This window comes from Polyodon spathula, chromosome 50, assembly GCF_017654505.1.
Source record: "Polyodon spathula isolate WHYD16114869_AA chromosome 50, ASM1765450v1, whole genome shotgun sequence".
NCBI classification, from domain to species: domain Eukaryota; kingdom Metazoa; phylum Chordata; class Actinopteri; order Acipenseriformes; family Polyodontidae; genus Polyodon; species Polyodon spathula.
This window is the reverse complement of record NC_054583.1, coordinates 1,509,201-1,528,921: the sequence shown is the minus strand read 5'-3', so window position 1 is coordinate 1,528,921 and position 19,721 is coordinate 1,509,201. Positions and strand designations below refer to the sequence as shown.

The following is a 19,721-nucleotide window of genomic DNA, read 5'->3' as shown; positions in this document are numbered from 1 at the left end:
TATTATACACGGCATCCTAGTTCATATTGGATTCTAGCAGTGTTATTATTATACACGGCATCCTAGTTCATATTGGATTCTAGCAGTGTTATTATTATACACGGCATCCTAGTTCATATTGGATTCTAGCAGTGTTATTATTATACACGGCATCCTAGTTCATATTGGATTCTAGCAGTGTTATTATTATACACAGCATCCTAGTTCATATTGTATTCTAGCAGTGTTATTATTATACACAGCATCCTAGTTCATATTGTATTCTAGCAGTGTTATTATTATACACGGCATCCTAGTTCATATTGGATTCTAGCAGTGTTATTATTATACACGGCATCCTAGTTCATATTGGATTCTAGCAGTGTTATTATTATACACGGCATCCTAGTTCATATTGTATTCTAGCAGTGTTATTATTATACACGGCATCCTAGTTCATATTGTATTCTAGCAGTGTTATTATTATACACGGCATCCTAGTTTATATTGTATTCTAGCAGTGTTATTATTATACACGGCATCCTAGTTCATATTGGATTCTAGCAGTGTTATTATTATACACGGCATCCTAGTTCATATTGGATTCTAGCAGTGTTATTATTATACACGGCATCCTAGTTCATATTGGATTCTAGCAGTGTTATTATTATACACGGCATCCTAGTTCATATTGGATTCTAGCAGTGTTATTATTATACACGGCATCCTAGTTCATATTGGATTCTAGCAGTGTTATTATTATACACGGCATCCTAGTTCATATTGGATTCTAGCAGTGTTATAATTTGCATTGAATGTAAACTGCATTGTGTTTAAATATGACCGCTGAGCTTATGAATCTACACATTAGAGCTATAGATTTACCAATTTTATACATGAACTATAACATACATATATAAAACGAGTCGTTTGTTATTATTATTATTATTATTATTATTATTATTATTATTATTATTATTATTATTAATAATAATAATAAATTAAGTAGTTGCTATTTTTTGTTATTTATATTTGTCCTCTGATTAAATATTGATTCACTCTATTTTGAAGCTGTAACATTTTATAACTATGAACTGGAACTTTTTAATACCTGAAAACAAGTAAAAGAAAAAAAAGGGGTCTAATTAAGCAAATTATCAGTGCAATTAACGGTCCACAGAGCTCGGCTGCAACGAAAACCAGCAGACACGGACTCAGAAATAACTTCATCTAGGCAGGGACAAGGGACAAGGGACAAGGGACAAGGGACAAGGGCCAGGGGTCAGATAAGAGGCATAGATAAAGGCTCGTTCAGGACAGAAAACAGGAGGTGCTTTTTCACACAGGGAATTGTGAGGGTCTGGAACCAACTCCCCAGTAATGCTGTTGAAGCCGACACCCTGGGATCCTGGGATCTCCCAAAAATCGAGTTTCTGGTTTTACCGGTTTCAACTCCACACACCTGCCGTGCCTTACCGTAAAACCACGAAAACAGGCGGGACCACATTTTAGATCTGTGTCTCTCTCTCTCTCTCTCTCTCTCTCTCTCTCTCTCTCTCTCTCTCTCTCTCTCTCTCTCCTCTCTCTCTCTCTCTCTCTCTCTCTCTCTCTCTCTCTCTCTCTCTCTCTCTCTCTGCAGCCTGTTTACAATCAAACAAATACAAAATAATGTAATTCCACTGTGCATATAATTCTCGTTATAATATTAACATAATATACAAAAAAAGTGGTTAGAACCGATAAGCAATATTGTCACTACGACAATAATAATAATAATAATAATAATAATAATAATAATCCTTAAAAAAAAATAAAGGAGACAGAGGAAAGGTATTTTTACGAAGCATCGGGGGATGATACGGTAAGTAGAGGGGGAGGGAGGACAGGAGGCTTACCTGAATACCTCACCTGTGCCCGGTGTCACGTTACGACTCTCCTGCAGGTTCACCAAGCAGGACAGAAACTAAAACTGAAAACACAATTCCCAAAGACTTAAAACGACAGTGCTGCGCTCCCTGGCAGCAGGGGAAACGAAAACCAGACCGTTACACTTCATACCAAAAACACATACAAGACAACCTTGTGATTGAATACCAACTCATAATTATTATTTAAAAAAAAAAAAGCCGTGTACAAACATGGCGTCGAAGTTGGGAGGGATATCTGTTCTGCTTGTGTTATTTTTGGGTGAGTATAAAAGTTTGTTTTTAATATGATATTAGGTTTATTTTCGCTTTCAGATGTTTTTTTTTTAAGGTATAGGATATGTGTTTGTGTGTTTGGTCTTTATTAAGCACTGGTGGTTTTAAAACAAGGATTATAGTATATGGGATATTTTAACGCAGTAAACGTGCCTTGTGTGTCTCTTTTATCGTTACGCACCGTAAATAATGTTCTTCACTCCAAATATTGACCTTTATTTAATGTCCAAGGACCTTTTTAAAAACAAGAACATCTGTATTTCTGTGACTAGATTCAGTTTCTTGTATAAATCCGCCTTCCCCCCCGGCAACACAGAATTAGGATTTCTACTTTTCGGGTTTGATCACTGGTCCCTTTTTAAACACATTTTGAACCTATTCGCTTTTTAAATCAAACACTAATTTCCAAAAGAAACCCTTTTTTCACCCTTTCATAACAAACGACCCCTGAAAACAAATCTTTTCGAAAAATATTATTATTATTATTATTATTATTATTATTATTATTATTATTATTAATACACACGGTCGTCAAATAATTGCATCCTCTGTGATGCATAACCGGGCATTAGAGGGTTAAACGAGGGGAGTTTTGAATTACAGTCTACAAACCCTGACGTCATGTCGTGTTTTTGTAATGTCGACTAAATTGCATTTAGTTATATGGGTTTGTTATTGGAATTGTTACGGGTACAAATTCTGCATCGGTGTTTTATGTAAACAGTCTAGTATCAGGGTGTGTGTGTGTCACCAGATCATAAAATGAATGTGTTAAAGGAAGTTTGAAATCAATACAGGTGAAGTTGTTTCATTAGCTGTAAATCGGCGAGTGTGAATCATAAATACAAACTACCTGTGAGTACCAAATCCGAACTACAGCCCTGTCATAAACCCTAGATCGCCACTTTATCTGTTCTGTGGTTAGTACAAACCCAGTGTGTTAATTATTGACTCTTTATTTTTATTTTATTGTTTTGTTTTGCAGGCCTCTGGGAATGTGAAGGACAGATGGGTAAGGCTCTCTGAAGTCCAGCGTTTCGTTTTCGTTCTCCTTTAAAAGCCAACCTGGCTTTCAACTCTTTCTTTTCATTTCTTTACTGTCTGTTTGCAATTGATGAATGTTTCTTCTCTTGTTGAATTGACACTGAAGACGCTGAGAGAGACTTCTAGTGGAAACGTTTGCCATTAAATTGACACTGAAGTCTTTCTCAGTGTCTTCAGTGTGAATTCAATGGCAAACGTTTCCACTAGAAGTCTCTCTCAGTGTCTTCAGTGTAAATTCAATGGCAAACGTTTCCACTAGAACACACTGAGAGACTTCTAGTGGAAACGTTTGCAGTTGAATGTACACTGAAGACACTGTATTAACTTCTAGGATGACCTCGCTGTCCTCCTAACCAATCACTTTCTCCCCCTGTAGCATGTGGGCGTAGGATGGTTGGTAGCCGCATTGTGGGCGGAGCCAACTCGAATGCGGGCATGTGGCCCTGGCAGGTGGATCTCCAGGACAACGGGGTTCACGTGTGCGGCGGGTCCCTGGTCAACGAAAACTGGGTGCTGTCCGCAGCCCACTGCTTCCCAGAGTGAGTCTGTGTGTGTCGCTGCTTCCTGTATCTGTTTCCCCCAGCGCAGTATGTTCTGACCCTCTGTTCTCTCCTCTCCCCTCTCAGCACCTCGACTACTTTAAGGTACCAGGTGTACCTAGGACGCTACATGCTCAACAGTATCAACCAGGCTGAGCAGAGTTTCAGGATCGCCAAGGTCTTGCTGCATCCCAGCTACCAGGATCCCCACCAGGGGTTTGACGTTGCTCTAGTGCAGCTAGACCGTGCTGCTGTCTTCACAGACTCCGTCCTGCCAGTCTGCCTGCCCACCTCTGCTGTGCTCTTCCCGGAGGGCATGGAATGCTGGGTAACAGGGTGGGGTGACGTGGGCACGTCGGGTGAGTGGAATGGCTGCACCCACCCCCACCCCCCCCAAACCTGTACCTTGTTTCTGAGACAGACACAGAGAGAGAGATACAGATGGACAGGATTGGCTCTTGTAATGCTGGAATTTGCCTATGCCCTATTACCCAGAATTCTGTTGTTACCGTTTTCACCCGTTTGTCGGAAAGCTACGTTTAATTTAACGTGCTTGGCTGGGCTTGAAAAAGGCCTGTTCGAGCTGCCAGCAATCCCAGTTCGGCGATAACAAAGAGCTCCTGTCGGGCCAGGTGAAAACATCGATCAATTCAGAAATAACACCTATGGGGTAAGGCGGGGGCGTCTTTTAAACAAATCGAGGATAGATCTGGGGGCTGCCGGAACTCTGTGGATCCCCATGACGCACCGCTTCGGCCCGGACGGACGTTCCAACGGACGACCATCTCGTGTACACAGAAGCTCATTGTCAAGCGCGCCAATAAGCCAGAAGGAAATTAACTGTCTGTCTTTTGTGTTGGTTTCTTTTTTCAGTGTCGCTGCCCGCTCCTGGTATCCTGCAGGAGCTGCAGTTGCAGATAATCGACCAGTCCTCGTGTAATCAGATGTACCAAGTGCCGACCAGCCTGCACCCCACGACGAGCAACATCCTGAGCGGCATGATCTGTGCAGGGTTCCAAGCAGGGCAGAAGGACGCCTGTCAGGTGAGGGATGGGAATAAGACTCCTATTGTACAGCAGTGTCACCCATTCCAAGTTTTACTGCCAGCAGGAGATAGACAGCTATCTCGAACATCGAAATAGACTTGTCACTATTATAACACGTTTTATTTTTGAAAAAAATTAAGGTATATAAATGATAGACCCTGACGAAATGCTTCTGGTTTCTTTTTGATCACTCGATCACTCATCCTTGCCCACGACACGTTTGAGCGACTGTGACTGAAGCTCTTAATCAGCTGATTAGCGAGACAGTTGATTGGACGCTGGATAGGGAGTGATTGCAGCTGTTGAATTGCAAGCTTGAATAAAAGCAATACAGAAAAACAACATGCCACATCTGTCCAGAGAGCAGCGCCTTCGTGCGATCGGCATGTTGGAGGCTGGGCTGGGGCAGCGGGCTGTGCCTCGCCGTCTCGGGCGCTCACAGCCAGCGATTTCAAACCCAGGGAGACGGTATAACCAGGCACACTCTGCCAATGACAGCCCACCAACCGGGAGACCAAGAGTCACAACACCTGCCGAGATGGACAGATCATTCTGCAGCATCTTCGTCATGTCAGCTGTTAATCAGCACAACAGAAAGTCACTGCACCTGCTGTGAAACAGAGTGTCATTTTTTGATCACAGCTAGTGAAGTTTGTCCAAATATAAAGGATGTTTGTTTTAATGCTCGATCATTATCTGGTTAAAATGCTTAGTCTTCCCTCAGAGTAACAGTAAAATTTAAAAAAAATCATTCAAACAAGTTCTGATGTTTTAAGACACGTTGAATAAATACGTTGGCATTTAAATACAGCACTCTCCAATTTTCATATGCCTTGTTTTGTGTAAAATCTGACAGATTTCTAGTGTTGTCGCCAAAGCACATGCATGGCATAAAAAACTAAAATATACAGACAGAGAACATATTTTAATGTCTCTCCTCTTTCTCTCTCCGTACTCTCCTCTTTCTCTCCTCTCTCTCTCCCTTTCTCTCCTCTCTCTCTCCCCTCTCTACTCTCTTTTCTCTCCCGTCTACTCTTCTCCCTTCTGTCTACTCTCTCTCCTCTCTACTGTCCTCCCCACTCTGCTCTCTCCTTTCTCTCTCCCCTCTCTACACTCCTCCCCTCTGCTCTCTCCTTTCTCCCCTCTCCTCTTTCTCTCCCCTCACTCTACTCTCCTCCCCTCTCTACTCTCCTCTTTCTCTCTCCCCTTTCTCCTCTCTCCTCCTCCCCTCTAATCTCTCTCATTTCAGGGTGACTCTGGGGGTCCGCTGGTGTGCACCATGATTAATGGCACTTGGGTTCAGGCTGGCATCGTCTCCTGGGGAGACGGCTGTGGCGATCCCAACCGCCCGGGGGTGTACGCCTATCTGCCTGCCTACAGCGACTGGATCAAACAGACTCTACCAACCCTGGAGCTCTACGGGGGAGCGCAGAACATGATCGCCTGCTCTCTGTCAGTCTGCCTCAACGCCGCTCTCTCCCTGCTGCTTGTAGCCCTGCTGAGATAACAGCCCTCCCAGAATCGCAGAGGGACGATGGTACTGAAATCAGACTCCCGCTGCACACCAGGTGACACTGCTGTGCAATAGGAGGCTGATTCCCATCCCTGTGAAAAAACTAGAAGAAACTCCCTAACTCTCATTTCAAATCGCACGATGACTTATCTGTAATATCACAAGATCCACTCAACAAGGCAATCAATTTAGCCCATGATGAATCGATACTCAGTATTTAGTAAATTAACCCTTTAGTTCTAGTTTTAAATTGCGTTGGAGGTCAAATCTCTTGAATTAAATGATTTTTATTTTAGTTTATTTTTAAATGTGGTTATATGAAGGTTTTCTGATCAAGATCCAAACAAAAAAATAAATTCGATGCAAACATTTTGACTGACCCCGTTTTTAAAAAAAATATATATATATAATATATATATAGCATATATTATATATATATTATATAAATATATTTTTTGTCAAACCCTTGTTGGGAACAAAAGGGGTGGGAATCAGACCCTGTTGAGGACAGCAGTGGATCCACACCAGGTCAGGTCTAAAAGCTGATCAGCGAACTAGTGCGGGATCAAGCAAAGTTCGCTTGTTCGAGTCTTATTAATACTTTAGTGAATCCAGGACTGGATCACACTGCTCTGCAACGGGAGTCTGATTCCCAGCCCTGCAATCTAATGGGATGAGATCCTCTATATGTCCTGTTTCTCCTCATTGTGCTACGATGTCGAGGGGGGACGACCGGTCCGCGGGCCCGGTCCAGTTTCGCTGCACCTGCAGGGCTTGCCTTTGTCCACCAGGGGGCAGTAGCTCTGGAGTTCCCTGTGACTCGATCGTTTGATCGGCGGTTGATATTGTTGCGCATTGAATTTTTTTAATTCTTTGGTCATGTTTGTTGTAAATATCTTTCAGCAAACAGTTCAAAATAATCTGTTCTTCCTTAAAGGGGAAGTGCATTTAGCAGAGTGTTAATAGTGACATTGCAAGAGCAATAGAATCTTGTGAATATTGTTGGGATTATGATGAGGACTGTGTATGTAATTAATTTCCAGTGCTTTATTAATGAATGTGTGTGATTTGGGTTTGAAGTTACATTTTCATAATAAAAAAAATACGATTTCAAGACTTTTTTTTATCGAATGGGTTTTAAAGATGGTCAGCGCTCCTTTAAAGGGAGGAGCCAGTGATCACGTTAATAAAGCTAATAAGAGGTGAGAGAATGGATTTTAAAGATGGTCAGCTCTCCTTTGAAGGGAGGGGCCAGCGATCCTGTTAATAAAGCTAATAAGAGGTGAGAGAATGGATTTTAAAGATGGTCAGCGCTCCTTTAAAGGGAGGGGTCAGTGATCCTGTTAATAAAGCTGATAAGAGGTGAGAGAATGGATTTTAAAGATGGTCAGCGCTCCTGTAAAGGGATGGGCCAGTGATCATGTTAATAAAGCTAATAAGAGGTGAGAGAATGGATTTTAAAGATGGTCAGCGCTCCTGTAAAGGGAGGGGTCAGTGATCATGTTAATAAAGCTGATAAGAGGTGAGAGAATGGATTTTAAAGATGGTCAGGTTTGTCCAAAACCAGTTCTGTTCAAAACAGTGAATCAATTGAATTAATTTGAACTTTATTACAAATTAGTAGAATACGTTTTTTCAATGTCTTGATTCCGTCCTTACTTTTAAAACAAACAAACAAAAAAGTCTCATTTTCTAGTTGGGCGCACAGTCACTCAGTCAGTCATTCGCTTACGAATTGATTCGTGCAAAGTTTGAAAGTTCTGGAAAGGCCCCGCCCTCTTTCCTGCTGCGGCCCAATCAGGAGTCTTGGAGATCTGGGATATCAGAGAGGATCATGGGAGAGCCCAGCTGCAGCTCCTGTTGCAGCGATTCCATGTCGGCGGGATTCATTCTGTGCACTTCCAGCCAATCAGCAAGCAGGGAGGCGGACAGGGGGGTGGAGTCAGAATGGCTAGGCAGAGACAGAGAGAGAGAGAGAGACAGTGTTGGAAAGTGTTGGGTGTGTCTCTCATGTTGAGAAATCGGTTTCATTGTCTCGTCTCTGTATGTGCGACAGACCCTCTCCCCTCTCCCTGTACCTCAGTTTTATATAAATTAATCTGTGGTGTGTCTGGTGTCTCATAATATATTTCTATATTTACACAGCTGTTTCTATATATATATATATATATATATATATATATATATATATATATATATATATATACAGAGATAGGAATCAGACTCCTGTTGCACAGCAGTGTGATCCAGTCCAGGTTTTACTACCAGCTTGATCAGCCCCCAGTGTGTCTAGCTAACAAGCTCAGGTGTGTTTGATTATTAAACTCCTAATGAAAGCAGGACTGGATCACACCGCTGTGCAGCGGGAGTCTGATTATTAAACTCCTAGTGAAACCAGGACTGCATCACACTGCTGTGCAGCGGGAGTCTGATTATTAAACTCCTAGTGAAACCAGGACTGCATCACACTGCTGTGCAGCGGGAGCCTGATTCCCAGTCCTGCAATCTAATGGGATGAGATCCTCTGTATATCCTGTTTCTCCTCATTGTGCTACAGAGAGTGAGTGAGTGAGAGATTTAGGTAGGGAGTGAAAGGGTGAGAGAGGGAGTGAGATTGAGAGAGGAATGGTGCTAGATAGGGAGTGAGACAGAAGGAGTGAGGTAGGGGGAGAGTGATTGATGTAGGGAGTGAGGTAGAGAGAGATGAAGTGAGAGGGTGAGGTAGAGAGAGAGATTGACATAGGGAGTGAGAGAGGTAGGGAGTGAGAGAATGAGGTAGGGAGCGCTTCACCTGTCTCTATTCTCCGAGACCATCTCGAAGGACTGGTTGAGGAATTCCTCCAGATCGAACCCCACTCCGTACCCCGCGCCGCTGCCTTTGGGGGTCACCGAGAAAACAGGGGGCAGCAAGTCTTCAACCTGCCGAGGGGGGAAAAAAAAACAACACAGTAAAAAAAGAAAAACACGCCTCACCTGACCGCTCTAGAACCAGAGAGAGAGAGAGAGAGAGAGAGAGAGAGAGAGAGAGAGAGAGAGACCAGAAACCAGCATCCTGTAGAATTCAGCAGCACTTGTGGATCCCAAGCGAATCCACATCGAAAAGAAGTCCCTCAAACCTCAGCCGCTGGGATAGACTCTCTGTATAATCACTGCACGGATTTATTTTTAAAATTTTTGTTTTTAGAAAACCAGAAAATGTACAGAGAGAAAATCATCAGAGATCATCAAAATCATTATTATTATTATTATTATTATTATTATTATTATTAATAATTTTTTTGCAAAAAATCAGACTCCTATTGCACAGCGGTGTGATCCAGTCCAGGTTTTACTACCAGCTTGATCAGCCCCAGTGTGTCTAGGCAACACGCTCAGGTGTGTCTTATTATTAAACTCCCAGTGAAACCAGGACTGGATCACACTGCTGTGCAGCAGGAGTCTGATTTCTCTCAGTCTCCTCACCTGTGACTTGGAGAGCTGCAGAGTGACGGTGTGGATGTCTGGAGAGCCGGCGGGGGGCGTGTCTGTAGAGGAAACGGCCAACAGGTGGCGCTGTTGAGGCCCCAGCGAGGAGCCAGTGTTGGCGTGAGGCTGGGACAGCTTAACCGAGGCCTGGGGTGCGCTAGGGAACCCAGGGGCGGTGAATTTGGGGGCGCTGCCGTTCAAAAACCCCGTCCCAACCACGTTTCCCAACCCCAGGCTTTCCCTGGCTGCCAAGCCTGGCGCTTTCCCCAGGAACATGCCCAGGTTGAGCTGCCCCGGCTGGGTTACGGTGGGAGTTGGGGGCGCCCCGAAAGTCTCGATCTGGGGTCTGTTTTGGGGGATCAGATTGGGCTGCTGGGGGGGGGTCCTGGCCCAGGCAGGCAGGGGGGCGAAGCTGGGGGTGAAAAGCGGGGGGTTGCGCTGGAATTCGGGCAGCTGCGGAACTTTGTCAGATCCGTTTTCAGGACCGGCAACGGCGCTGGAAGCCAGAACCGGGCCTGGCTGGGCTGCCTGGTTGAGGAAATTGCTCTGCGGAGCCCGGGAGGGGAAGTAGTGCACTAGATTCTGGGGTTGCGGTTCGGGGGGCTGCACGGTGGCCGGCTGCCCCGAGTTGAGTGCGCCGGTCATGGGCAGCCTCGAAACTCCAGCCCCCAGGCTTAACCCGGAGCCTGCTGTTGTTGGCAGCTTCTCCTGGAAGCTTAGGACGCCGAGCCGAGCTGGTTTCGCCAAGGGAACCCCGTTGCCTAGCAATCCTTGCAGCTTCAGGAGCTCCTGATTGGCTGACACCGGAGTGGGCGTGGCCTGTGGGTTGGTGGGCGGGGTGGCCGCCGCCCCCTTGGGTTCCTTGGCCCCGCCCCCTTGCTCTCGGCTGCAGTTGCCGCTGTCCATCATTTTGCGCCAGCGTTCCAGCAGGTTCCTGTCGTTCTCGCTCAGGATCACCCCCCCCAGGCTGTCCCCCTCTCCGCCCTCCTGCCCCCGGGACCTGCCCCCTCCCTCCTTCCTCTCCCTCTCCTTCTGCCTCCTCTCCCGCTCCCTCGCTCGCTCCTGCCTCCTGCGCCTCTTCTCCTCTCTCTCTCGCTGGCGCTCCTGGGCTGTGACCGGCTTGCGGGGGTCGGTCGCACCCCCCAGGGTGCCCCCCCCTCCTCCTCCTCCTCCTCCTCCTCCTCCCACAGTGCAACAGCCTCCGGGCCCCAGCACCCCACCAGCAGCGATGCCTCCATCTGTAGAGTTCCCCCCTGAAGGACCCCCGGCATTGTCTGCGAGAGGGAGGAGGAGGGGGAGAGGGGAGACAGGAGTGGAGAGAGGAGAGTGGGGAGAGAGGAGAAGAGAGGAGTAGGGAAAGGAGGAGGGAGGGAGGGGAGGGAGATAGAGGAGTGGAGAGCGGAGAGAGGAGTAGGGAGAGGAGTGGAGAGGGGGAGAGAAGGAGAGGAGAAAAATGAATCTTAAATGAACAGGAATTGTTTACTAAAGAAAATTGATTTTTTTAAAGTGATAGATAAGTATAATTAGGCATCATATTTACATTTAAAAAAAAAAAAAAAAAATCTAAGGAATCATGAATCCATAACAAAAAAAATTGATCACATGCATCAAATAAAAAAAATAAATAACAGAAACTAGAAAAGAAATAAGAAAATTGATTTAAAAAAAAATAAAATAAAAAAGTTTAACTATAAAATTATAACATCAGCCGCTACCTTTAATTTTCTGCCGGAGTGCAGATTTCAATAGAGCTGCCTTCAGGGCTGCTTTAGTGTCGTCTGAAATCGCGCCCTCCCTTTTAGGGGCGGGGTCTGTTTCTGCCTTCACAGCTTTGCCCCTCTGCTGCTCCGCCTCTTCGGGGGGTTGCCTGGAGACCCCGGAACCCGGGGGAGGAGCCGGAACCTGAACAGGGACAGGGGGCGGAGCCGGAGTGGCCAGCTCAGGCCCCTCCTCCTGCCCCTCCCCTGCTGGTGAAGTCAAATCGATTGTTTCCAATTGGCTGCAGTCGGAACTGGCGCTGGGCATGTCTACGTCATGGCAACCGGCAGGGGCTGGAGGGGGCGTGGCTTGCTGAGTCTGAGGCTGGCTGCTGGGGGCGGGCTTTAGGAAAGGCTTGAAGCTGATTCGCCGCCGTATGCCTTCTCTTTTCTGGTGGAAATCCTCAATTTCTTCTAAGATAGCTGATTTGATCTGGTCTTTAGTCAACACCTGTACGGGTTCAGAGAGAAATTAATGAGGTATAATTTATAATCTTCACTGCTGACACAGTGTGAAACACACTGAATGTCGTATCGAATGGGTTTGTCCAGCACAATTTATAGATGATGAAATGCATCAAAAATGTGTAAATGAAGCATTAAAATAACAGAGAGTTTAATGAGGGTTCATTTCACGCTCTTTGGGAGAGGGGAGAGAGGGGAGGGGAAAAAAGACAGATGGGAGATGAGAGGAGAGATGAGAGGACAGAGACGGGAGAGGGGAGATGAGAGAGGACAGAGGGGGGAAAAGATAGAGATGAGGGGAGAGAAAAGACAGAGGGGAGAGGGGAAAGGACAGAGGAGAGGGGAGAAAAGAGGAGGGAGAGAGGAGAAGAGAGGGGAGAGAAAAGAAAAGACAGACAGGGGAGGAGAGAAGAGAGGAGAGAGAGAGGAGAGAGGGGATACTCAGCTTGGCTGTCGCTGTGCAATCTAAAACCTTGCTGGGGGGGGGGGGGGGCGGGCACGCAGCCTGGCTCGTCCTCCGGGTCATGATACTTGCTCAGGAAGGGGTGGCGCAGCGCCTGAGCCACAGAGACACGCTCCGCGGGGTCAAACTTCAGCATGCGTGCCAGCAGGTCCAGAGCGGCGCTGTCTGCCCCCTCGAAGAGCCGCTCCCAGGGCAGGGGGTCCCGGGAGGGGAGGCTCTGGATGTACGAACGCACCCGCTCCGCTCCAATCGACAGGATCACCTGGTACCAGGGGACACGGAGAGGGCCAATCACAGAACAACACGGGGAGAGAGAGAGAGAGACATACAATCACAGCACAACACAGAGAGAGCCAATCACAGCACAGAACAACACGGGGAGAGAGAGACACACACACACATAATCACAGCACAGAACAACAGAGAGAGAGAGAGAGACAATCACAGCACAACACAGAGAGAGCCAATCACAGCACAGAACAACACGGGGAGAGAGAGACACACACACACATAATCACAGCACAGAACAACAGAGAGAGATAGAGAGAGAGAGAGAGAGACAATCACAGCACAACACAGAGAGAGCCAATCACAGCACAGAACAACACGGGGAGAGAGAGACACACACACACACACAATCACAGCACAGAACAACAGAGAGAGAGAGAGAGAGAGAGAGAGAGAGACAATCACAGCACAACACAGAGAGAGCCAATCACAGCACAGAACAACAGAGTGAGAGAGAGAGAGAGAGACACACACACACACAACTCCATCTCACAGAACAACAGAGAGAGAGAGAGAGAGAGAGAGAGAGACAATCACAGCACAACACAGAGAGAGCCAATCACAGCACAGAACAACACGGGGAGAGAGAGACACACACACACATAATCACAGCACAGAACAACAGAGAGAGAGAGAGATAGAGAGAGAGAGAGAGAGACAATCACAGCACAGACAACACACGAGAGAGAGACAATCACAGCACAGAACAACACGGGGAGAGAGAGACACACACACAGATAATCAGAGAGGAGACAAACAAGAGAGGAAGACTAGAGATCGAGAGAGAGCCTCTCTCATCACACAACGAGAGTGTGTGTCTCAACAGAGTGTCGTCGTCTTGAGCACACACACACACAAATAATCACAGCACAGAACACGTCAGTCTAGAGGATAGAGAGCGAGAGAGAGAGAGACACAATCACAGGCACAACACAGAGAGAGAGCCAATCACACAGAACAACACGGGGAGAGAGAGAGACTCTTCTCACACACACATAATCACAGCAGTCAGAACAGAGAGAGCAGAGAGAGAGAGAGCGAGACCAATCACAGACACAACACCGAGAGGGCCACAATCACAGCGCAGAACACACGGGGAGACTGAGAGCGGGGAGAGAGAGACACACACACACACAATCACAGCACAGAACAACAGAGAGAGAGAGAGAGAGAGAGAGAGAGAGACAATCACAGCACAACACAGAGAGAGCCAATCACAGCACAGAACAACAGAGGAGAGAGAGAGAGAGAGACACACACAATCACAGCACAACAACAGAGAGACAGAGAGAGAGAGAGAGACACACACACACACAGCACAGAGAGAGACAACAGCACAGAACAACAGCGGGTGCAGAGTCGAGACACACAAGTGAGCAGAGAGACCACACACAATCATCACAGCACAGAACAACACCCGCTCAGTCGAGAGGTAGAGAGAGACACACCACAGCACCAGCAGACAACAATAGAAGCGCAGAACAACATGCCCTAGAGACTTTCAAGACAACTTCTTTGTCGTCGGGGCTAGTGTTAAATAAATCAGTTTGTTGACGCGGCTGATTTAAAATAAATAAAATAAATGATTTTTAAAAACAAGTGTCCTTGACACCACCTTTCACAATTTATTTACTGATGTTAATAACTGCTAAATCAGGCGGTCCTGGTTGAGTGAGAGAGAGAGAGAGAGAGAGACACACACACAATCACAGCATCACAGCGCAGAACACCATGCCCCTAACTACTTTCAAGAAATCTTTATTTGTCGGCTAGTGTTAAATAAATCAGTTTGTTGACGCGCTGATTTAAAATAAATAAATAAATGATTTTTAAAACAGCTGTCCTTCCACCACCTTTACAATTTATTTACTTGATTTAATAACTGCTAAATTCAGGGCTGGGAATCAGACTCCTATTGCACAGCAATGTGATCCACTCCAGGTTTTACTACCAGCTTGATCAGCCCCCAGTGTGTCTAGCTAACAAGCTCAGGTGTGTCCGATTATTAAACTCCTAGCGAAAGCAGGGAATGGATCACACCGCTGTGCAAAGTCTATCAAAGGGAAAAACGCCGTTCTGAGACCCACAGACCTCATCGGAGGGGGTCCCCAACACGGACATGATGAGCTGCAGCTGATGGATGTAGTTCTTCCCGGGGAAAAGCTGTCTCCTCCCCAGCATCTCCGCGAAAATACAGCCGACGGACCACATGTCGATCGCTTGGGTGTACTTGTGAAGGGAGAGCATCAGTTCTGGGGCCCGGTACCACCTGGTGGCCACGTACTCAGTCATAAAGTATTTGTACTCATCGGGCTGGGTGCACAGGCCCCTGGCCATGCCGAAGTCCCCGATCTTCAGCTCACAGTTCTCGTTGACCAGCAGGTTCGACGGTTTGAGGTCGCGGTGGATCACATTGGCAGAGTGAATGTATTTGAGGCCTCTCAAGAGCTGGTACAGGAAGTAGCGGGCATGCTCTTGGCTCAGAGGCTGCTGGGAGTGGATGATCTGGTGCAGGTCGCTTTCCATGAGATCCAGGACCACATACCTGAGGGGAGGGGGGAGTAATTGAGTCAGTGTGTCTGCGTGAAGGATCTCTCTCTGTCTCCCCCCCCCCCCCGTGCTCTCTCTCTCTCTCTCACACTGATTTGAAGTCTGTGTGCAGGATCTCTCTCTCTCTCATTGATTTGAAGTCTGTGTGCAGGATCTCTCTCTCTCTCACTGATTTGAAGTCTGTGTGCAGGATCTCTCTCTCACTGATTTGAAGTCTGTGTGCAGGATCTCTCTCTCCTTCACTGATTTGAAGTCTGTGTGCAGGATCTCTCTCTCTCTCATGATTTGAAGTCTGTGTGCAGGATCTCTCTCTCTCTCATTGATTTGAAGTCTGTGTGCAGGATCTCTCTCTCTCTCACTGATTTGAAGTCTGTGTGCAGGATCTCTCTCTCACTGATTTGAAGTCTGTGTGCAGGATCTCTCTCTCTCTCACTGATTTGAAGTCTGTGTGCAGGATCTCTCTCTCTCTCACTGATTTGAAGTCTGTGTGCAGGATCTCTCTCTCTCTCACTGATTTGAAGTCTGTGTGCAGGATCTCTCTCTCACTGATTTGAAGTCTGTGTGCAGGATCTCTCTCTCTCTCACTGATTTGAAGTCTGTGTGCAGGATCTCTCTCTCTCTCACTGATTTGAAGTCTGTGTGCAGGATCTCTCTCTCTCTCTCTCTCACTGATTTGAAGTCTGTGTACAGGATCTCTCTCTCTCCTTCACTGATTTGAAGTCTGTGTGCAGGATCTCTCTCTCTCTCACTGATTTGAAGTCTGTGTGCAGGATCTCTCTCTCTCTCACTGATTTGAAGTCTGTGTGCAGGATCTCTCTCTCTCTCACTGATTTGAAGTCTGTGTACAGGATCTCTCTCTCTCTCTCTCTCACTGATTTGAAGTCTGTGTGCAGGATCTCTCTCTCACTGATTTGAAGTCTGTGTGCAGGATCTCTCTCTCTCTCACTGATTTGAAGTCTGTGTGCAGGATCTCTCTCTCTCTCACTGATTTGAAGTCTGTGCGCAGGATCTCTCTCTCACTGATTTGAAGTCTGTGTACAGGATCTCTCTCTCTCTCACTGATTTGAAGTCTGTGTGCAGGATCTCTCTTTCACTGATTTGAAGTCTGTGTGCAGGATCTCTCTCTCTCTCACTGATTTGAAGTCTGTGTGCAGGATCTCTCTCTCACTCACACGGATTTGAAGTCTGCATGTGGCACGTTAGGTCTCAGGATGTCTTTGATTGCAATTATGTTGTCGTGGTTGAAGTGCTTCAGGATCTTCAGCTCCCTCAGGGTCCTCTTGGCGTTCGTCACGACGTCGAAGGCGTTCGGAATCTTCTTGATCGCCACCTGCTGGCCTGGAGGGAGGGGGGGGGGGGGGGGGGGGGGGGGGTTGAAACAACACATGCAACACTAGTTTGTATTACACTGTTTCTCATGAACTCAATTTAAAAAAAAAACAAACAATTCATGCTGAAAATAGTGAATTCAAGAAGGGAGAGGGAGACACACACACACAGACACAGACAAAGAGGGAGAGACACACATAGAGACACACGCACAGAGACACACAGACACAGAGGAAGAGACGCACAGAGACACGCACACACAGACACAGACAAAGAGGGAGAGACACATGCACAGAGACACACAGACACACGCACACAGACATAGAGGGAGCGACACACACACACACATACAGACACAGAGGGAGAGACACACAGACACATACACACAGGCCTAGAGGGAGAGACACACAGACATAGGAACACACACGCACAGACAGACTGACAGATACAAAGACAGACACACACACACAATATAATGTTGATTAGAGACACACAAACCGGTTACTGGACTGTCCAGACCTGAGCTCTCTGCAGAAATCAGGCGAGGGAGGCTGGTGTCGATCAGGCTGATCTCACCCTTCAGAGTGAATTAAGAAGCAGCTGCTCGGGTTTGCGTGGGTCGCTGTTCTCCGCAGAGTCTGAAGAAAAAGCAGCGATCGTCACAAACCCGAGCAGCTGCTTCTTAATTCACTCTGAAGGGTGAAAATCAGCCCCGATCCACACCAACCACGCTGGCATTGCCCGCTGTGTGCTGGGCAGAGCCTGGCTGTGCTGTGCTGTACACAGGGCAATGCTGGCAGGACTGCACTGTATAACACTGATATAAAACCCTGGACAGAACTACAGCAGCTACCCAGCACAGTGGCGTCTATAGAAAGCTGTAATCTAGTGCGCTGGCATTGCCTGCTGTGTGCTGGGCAGAGCCTGGCTGTGCTGTGCTGTACACAGGGCAATGCTGGCAGGACCGCACTGTATAACACTGATATAAAACCCTGTACAGAACTACAGCAGCTACCCAACACAGTGGAGTCTATAGAAAGCTGTAATCTAGTGCGCTGGCATTGCCTGCTGTGTGCTGGGCAGAGCCTGGCTGTGCTGTGCTGTACACAGGGCAATGCTGGCAGGACCGCACTGTATAACACTGATATAAAACCCTGGACAGAACTACAGCAGAAGCAATTGGGACTGCCGATTGGTTGGTCGCTTACCTGTGGACCGCCTCCTGGCCGAGGACACCACCCCATAGGCTCCTGTGCCGATGGTCTCGATGATGTCATACTCATCGCCAACCTCAAAGTTCACGTCCATCGAGCGCGCCTTCAGGAAGGCCAGGTTCTTAGCAACAGTGGTTGCCGTGGCGCAGCCAGCCCCATGCCCCCCCCCTCCCCCTGCAACACCAGCCTCACCCTTTACTGACTCTGACATCATCACCTGGGAGAGGAGAGATAGGAGAGGAGAGGAGAGATAGGAGAGAGGGAAGAAATAGGAAAGAGGAGAGGGATAGGAGAGGAGATATAGGAGAGGGGGAAGAAATAGGAAAGAGGAGAGGCGAATGGAGATGGAGAGAGATAGGAGGAGAGGAGAGAGAGACGAGAGGGAGAGGAGAGAGGAGGGAAGAGAGGGATAGGAGAGAGAGGAGAATGGGGAGAGGAGAGGGAGGAAAGGAGAGAGGAAAGAGGAGAGTGACAGGACAGAGAGGAGAATGGAGATGGAGAGAGATAGAAGAGAGGGAGGAGAGAGGAGAGGAGGGAAGAGAGGGATAGGATAGAGGAGAGACGGAGAGGGGGAAAGAAGAATTAGTTATTAACAGGACTCGTTGCTTTACGTCATTTAGAACGCCTTTGAAATCATTTGTTGATTCTAAGAGTGAAAAGAAAAAAATGGAGAGGTTTTCCTTGATAGGATAACGTGACGGTACTATAATAATAATAATAATAATAATAATAATAATAATAATAATAATAGTCGTGTCTCCGGCAACATTTAGACAGCTAAACAGAACCACAAAAAGACTGATTATTTTTTATTTTAAAAAAACAACAGTAAAAAAAACACCTTTTTTAAAGTCTTTTTTTTTTTTTTTTTTTTTTTGTTGGTTGGTCGGTTGGTTTCTACTTACGATCTCTCAGCGATGGGAGCCTTTACAGCGCTTCCAGCATGGTATTCTGTAACTCTCCGGGATGTTTCGTGTGTTTGTGTGTTTGTGTGTTTGTGTTTTTTCATGCAACGTGTTATTTTGTAGCTATTCCTTCTTTCTGTCTCTGTTACAGTTTTTCACATCCTGACTCGGAGAAAAACCGACCGGAGCCAATCGGAGCGGCGCGTTTCCTGCAGGCTGGCCAATGGGAAGAGAGGAAGGGCGGGACGTGCGGTGGCAGTCCGAGTTGTAATTTTAGGGCGAGGTCAAACGAAACGTGAATTAAAACATAGCAGTGGGGCTGTGTTTTAATTTCACTGGGGGGGTTATTTTGGAGTGTTTTTAAACCCCTGCGATACAGGTTTTAGTCTTTTGAGGGAGTCTGGTATCTGTTTGTGTTAAAACCCTAGAGAGTGGTTTCGTGTTTCACTTTGCAGAGAACACATTTTTGTTTTGTTTTGTTTGGACCGAATAATGGTGACCGTTTCATGTATTAAATATTGAAAATAAATTTAGGAAAACAAAACTCTGGACACACACTAACACACACACACTGACACACACACACACTGACACACACACACACACACACACACACACACACACACACTGACACACTGACACACACACACACACACTGACACACACACACACACACACTGACACACACACTGACACACACACAACACACACACACACACACACAACACACACACACACACACACACACACACACACACACACACACACACACACACACACACACACTGACACACACACTGACACACACTGACTCACACACACACTGACACACACTGACTGACACACACACACACACACACAGGGCAAACTGACCACTGTGACTGTGTGTTGACACTGACACACACAACACACTAACACACACACACACACACACACACACACACACTGACACACACTAATACA

The 19,721-nt window shown here is 46.7% G+C and overlaps 2 protein-coding genes across 2 annotated transcripts; one reads left to right on the top strand and one right to left on the bottom strand.

The window, feature by feature from the left end:
• The first annotated feature begins 1,869 nt into the window (after positions 1-1,869).
• Positions 1,870-6,695, top strand: LOC121306861 (serine protease 27-like). Its single transcript, XM_041238837.1, has 6 exons — positions 1,870-2,166; positions 3,166-3,192; positions 3,601-3,763; positions 3,851-4,122; positions 4,637-4,806; positions 6,059-6,695. Exons 1-6 carry the CDS (start codon positions 2,118-2,120, stop codon positions 6,314-6,316), a joined length of 939 nt encoding a protein of 312 aa, XP_041094771.1. The 5' UTR covers positions 1,870-2,117; the 3' UTR covers positions 6,317-6,695.
• A 1,305-nt stretch (positions 6,696-8,000) lies between these two features.
• On the bottom strand, positions 8,001-18,920 carry mapk7 (mitogen-activated protein kinase 7). Its single transcript, XM_041238839.1, has 9 exons — positions 18,759-18,920; positions 17,848-18,070; positions 16,483-16,648; positions 14,852-15,305; positions 12,456-12,734; positions 11,503-11,995; positions 9,785-11,061; positions 9,114-9,241; positions 8,001-8,273 (listed from the first exon to the last, which is right to left on the bottom strand). Exons 2-9 carry the CDS (start codon positions 18,065-18,067, stop codon positions 8,120-8,122), a joined length of 3,171 nt encoding a protein of 1,056 aa, XP_041094773.1. The 5' UTR covers positions 18,068-18,070; positions 18,759-18,920; the 3' UTR covers positions 8,001-8,119.
• Between the last annotated feature and the right edge of the window lie 801 nt (positions 18,921-19,721).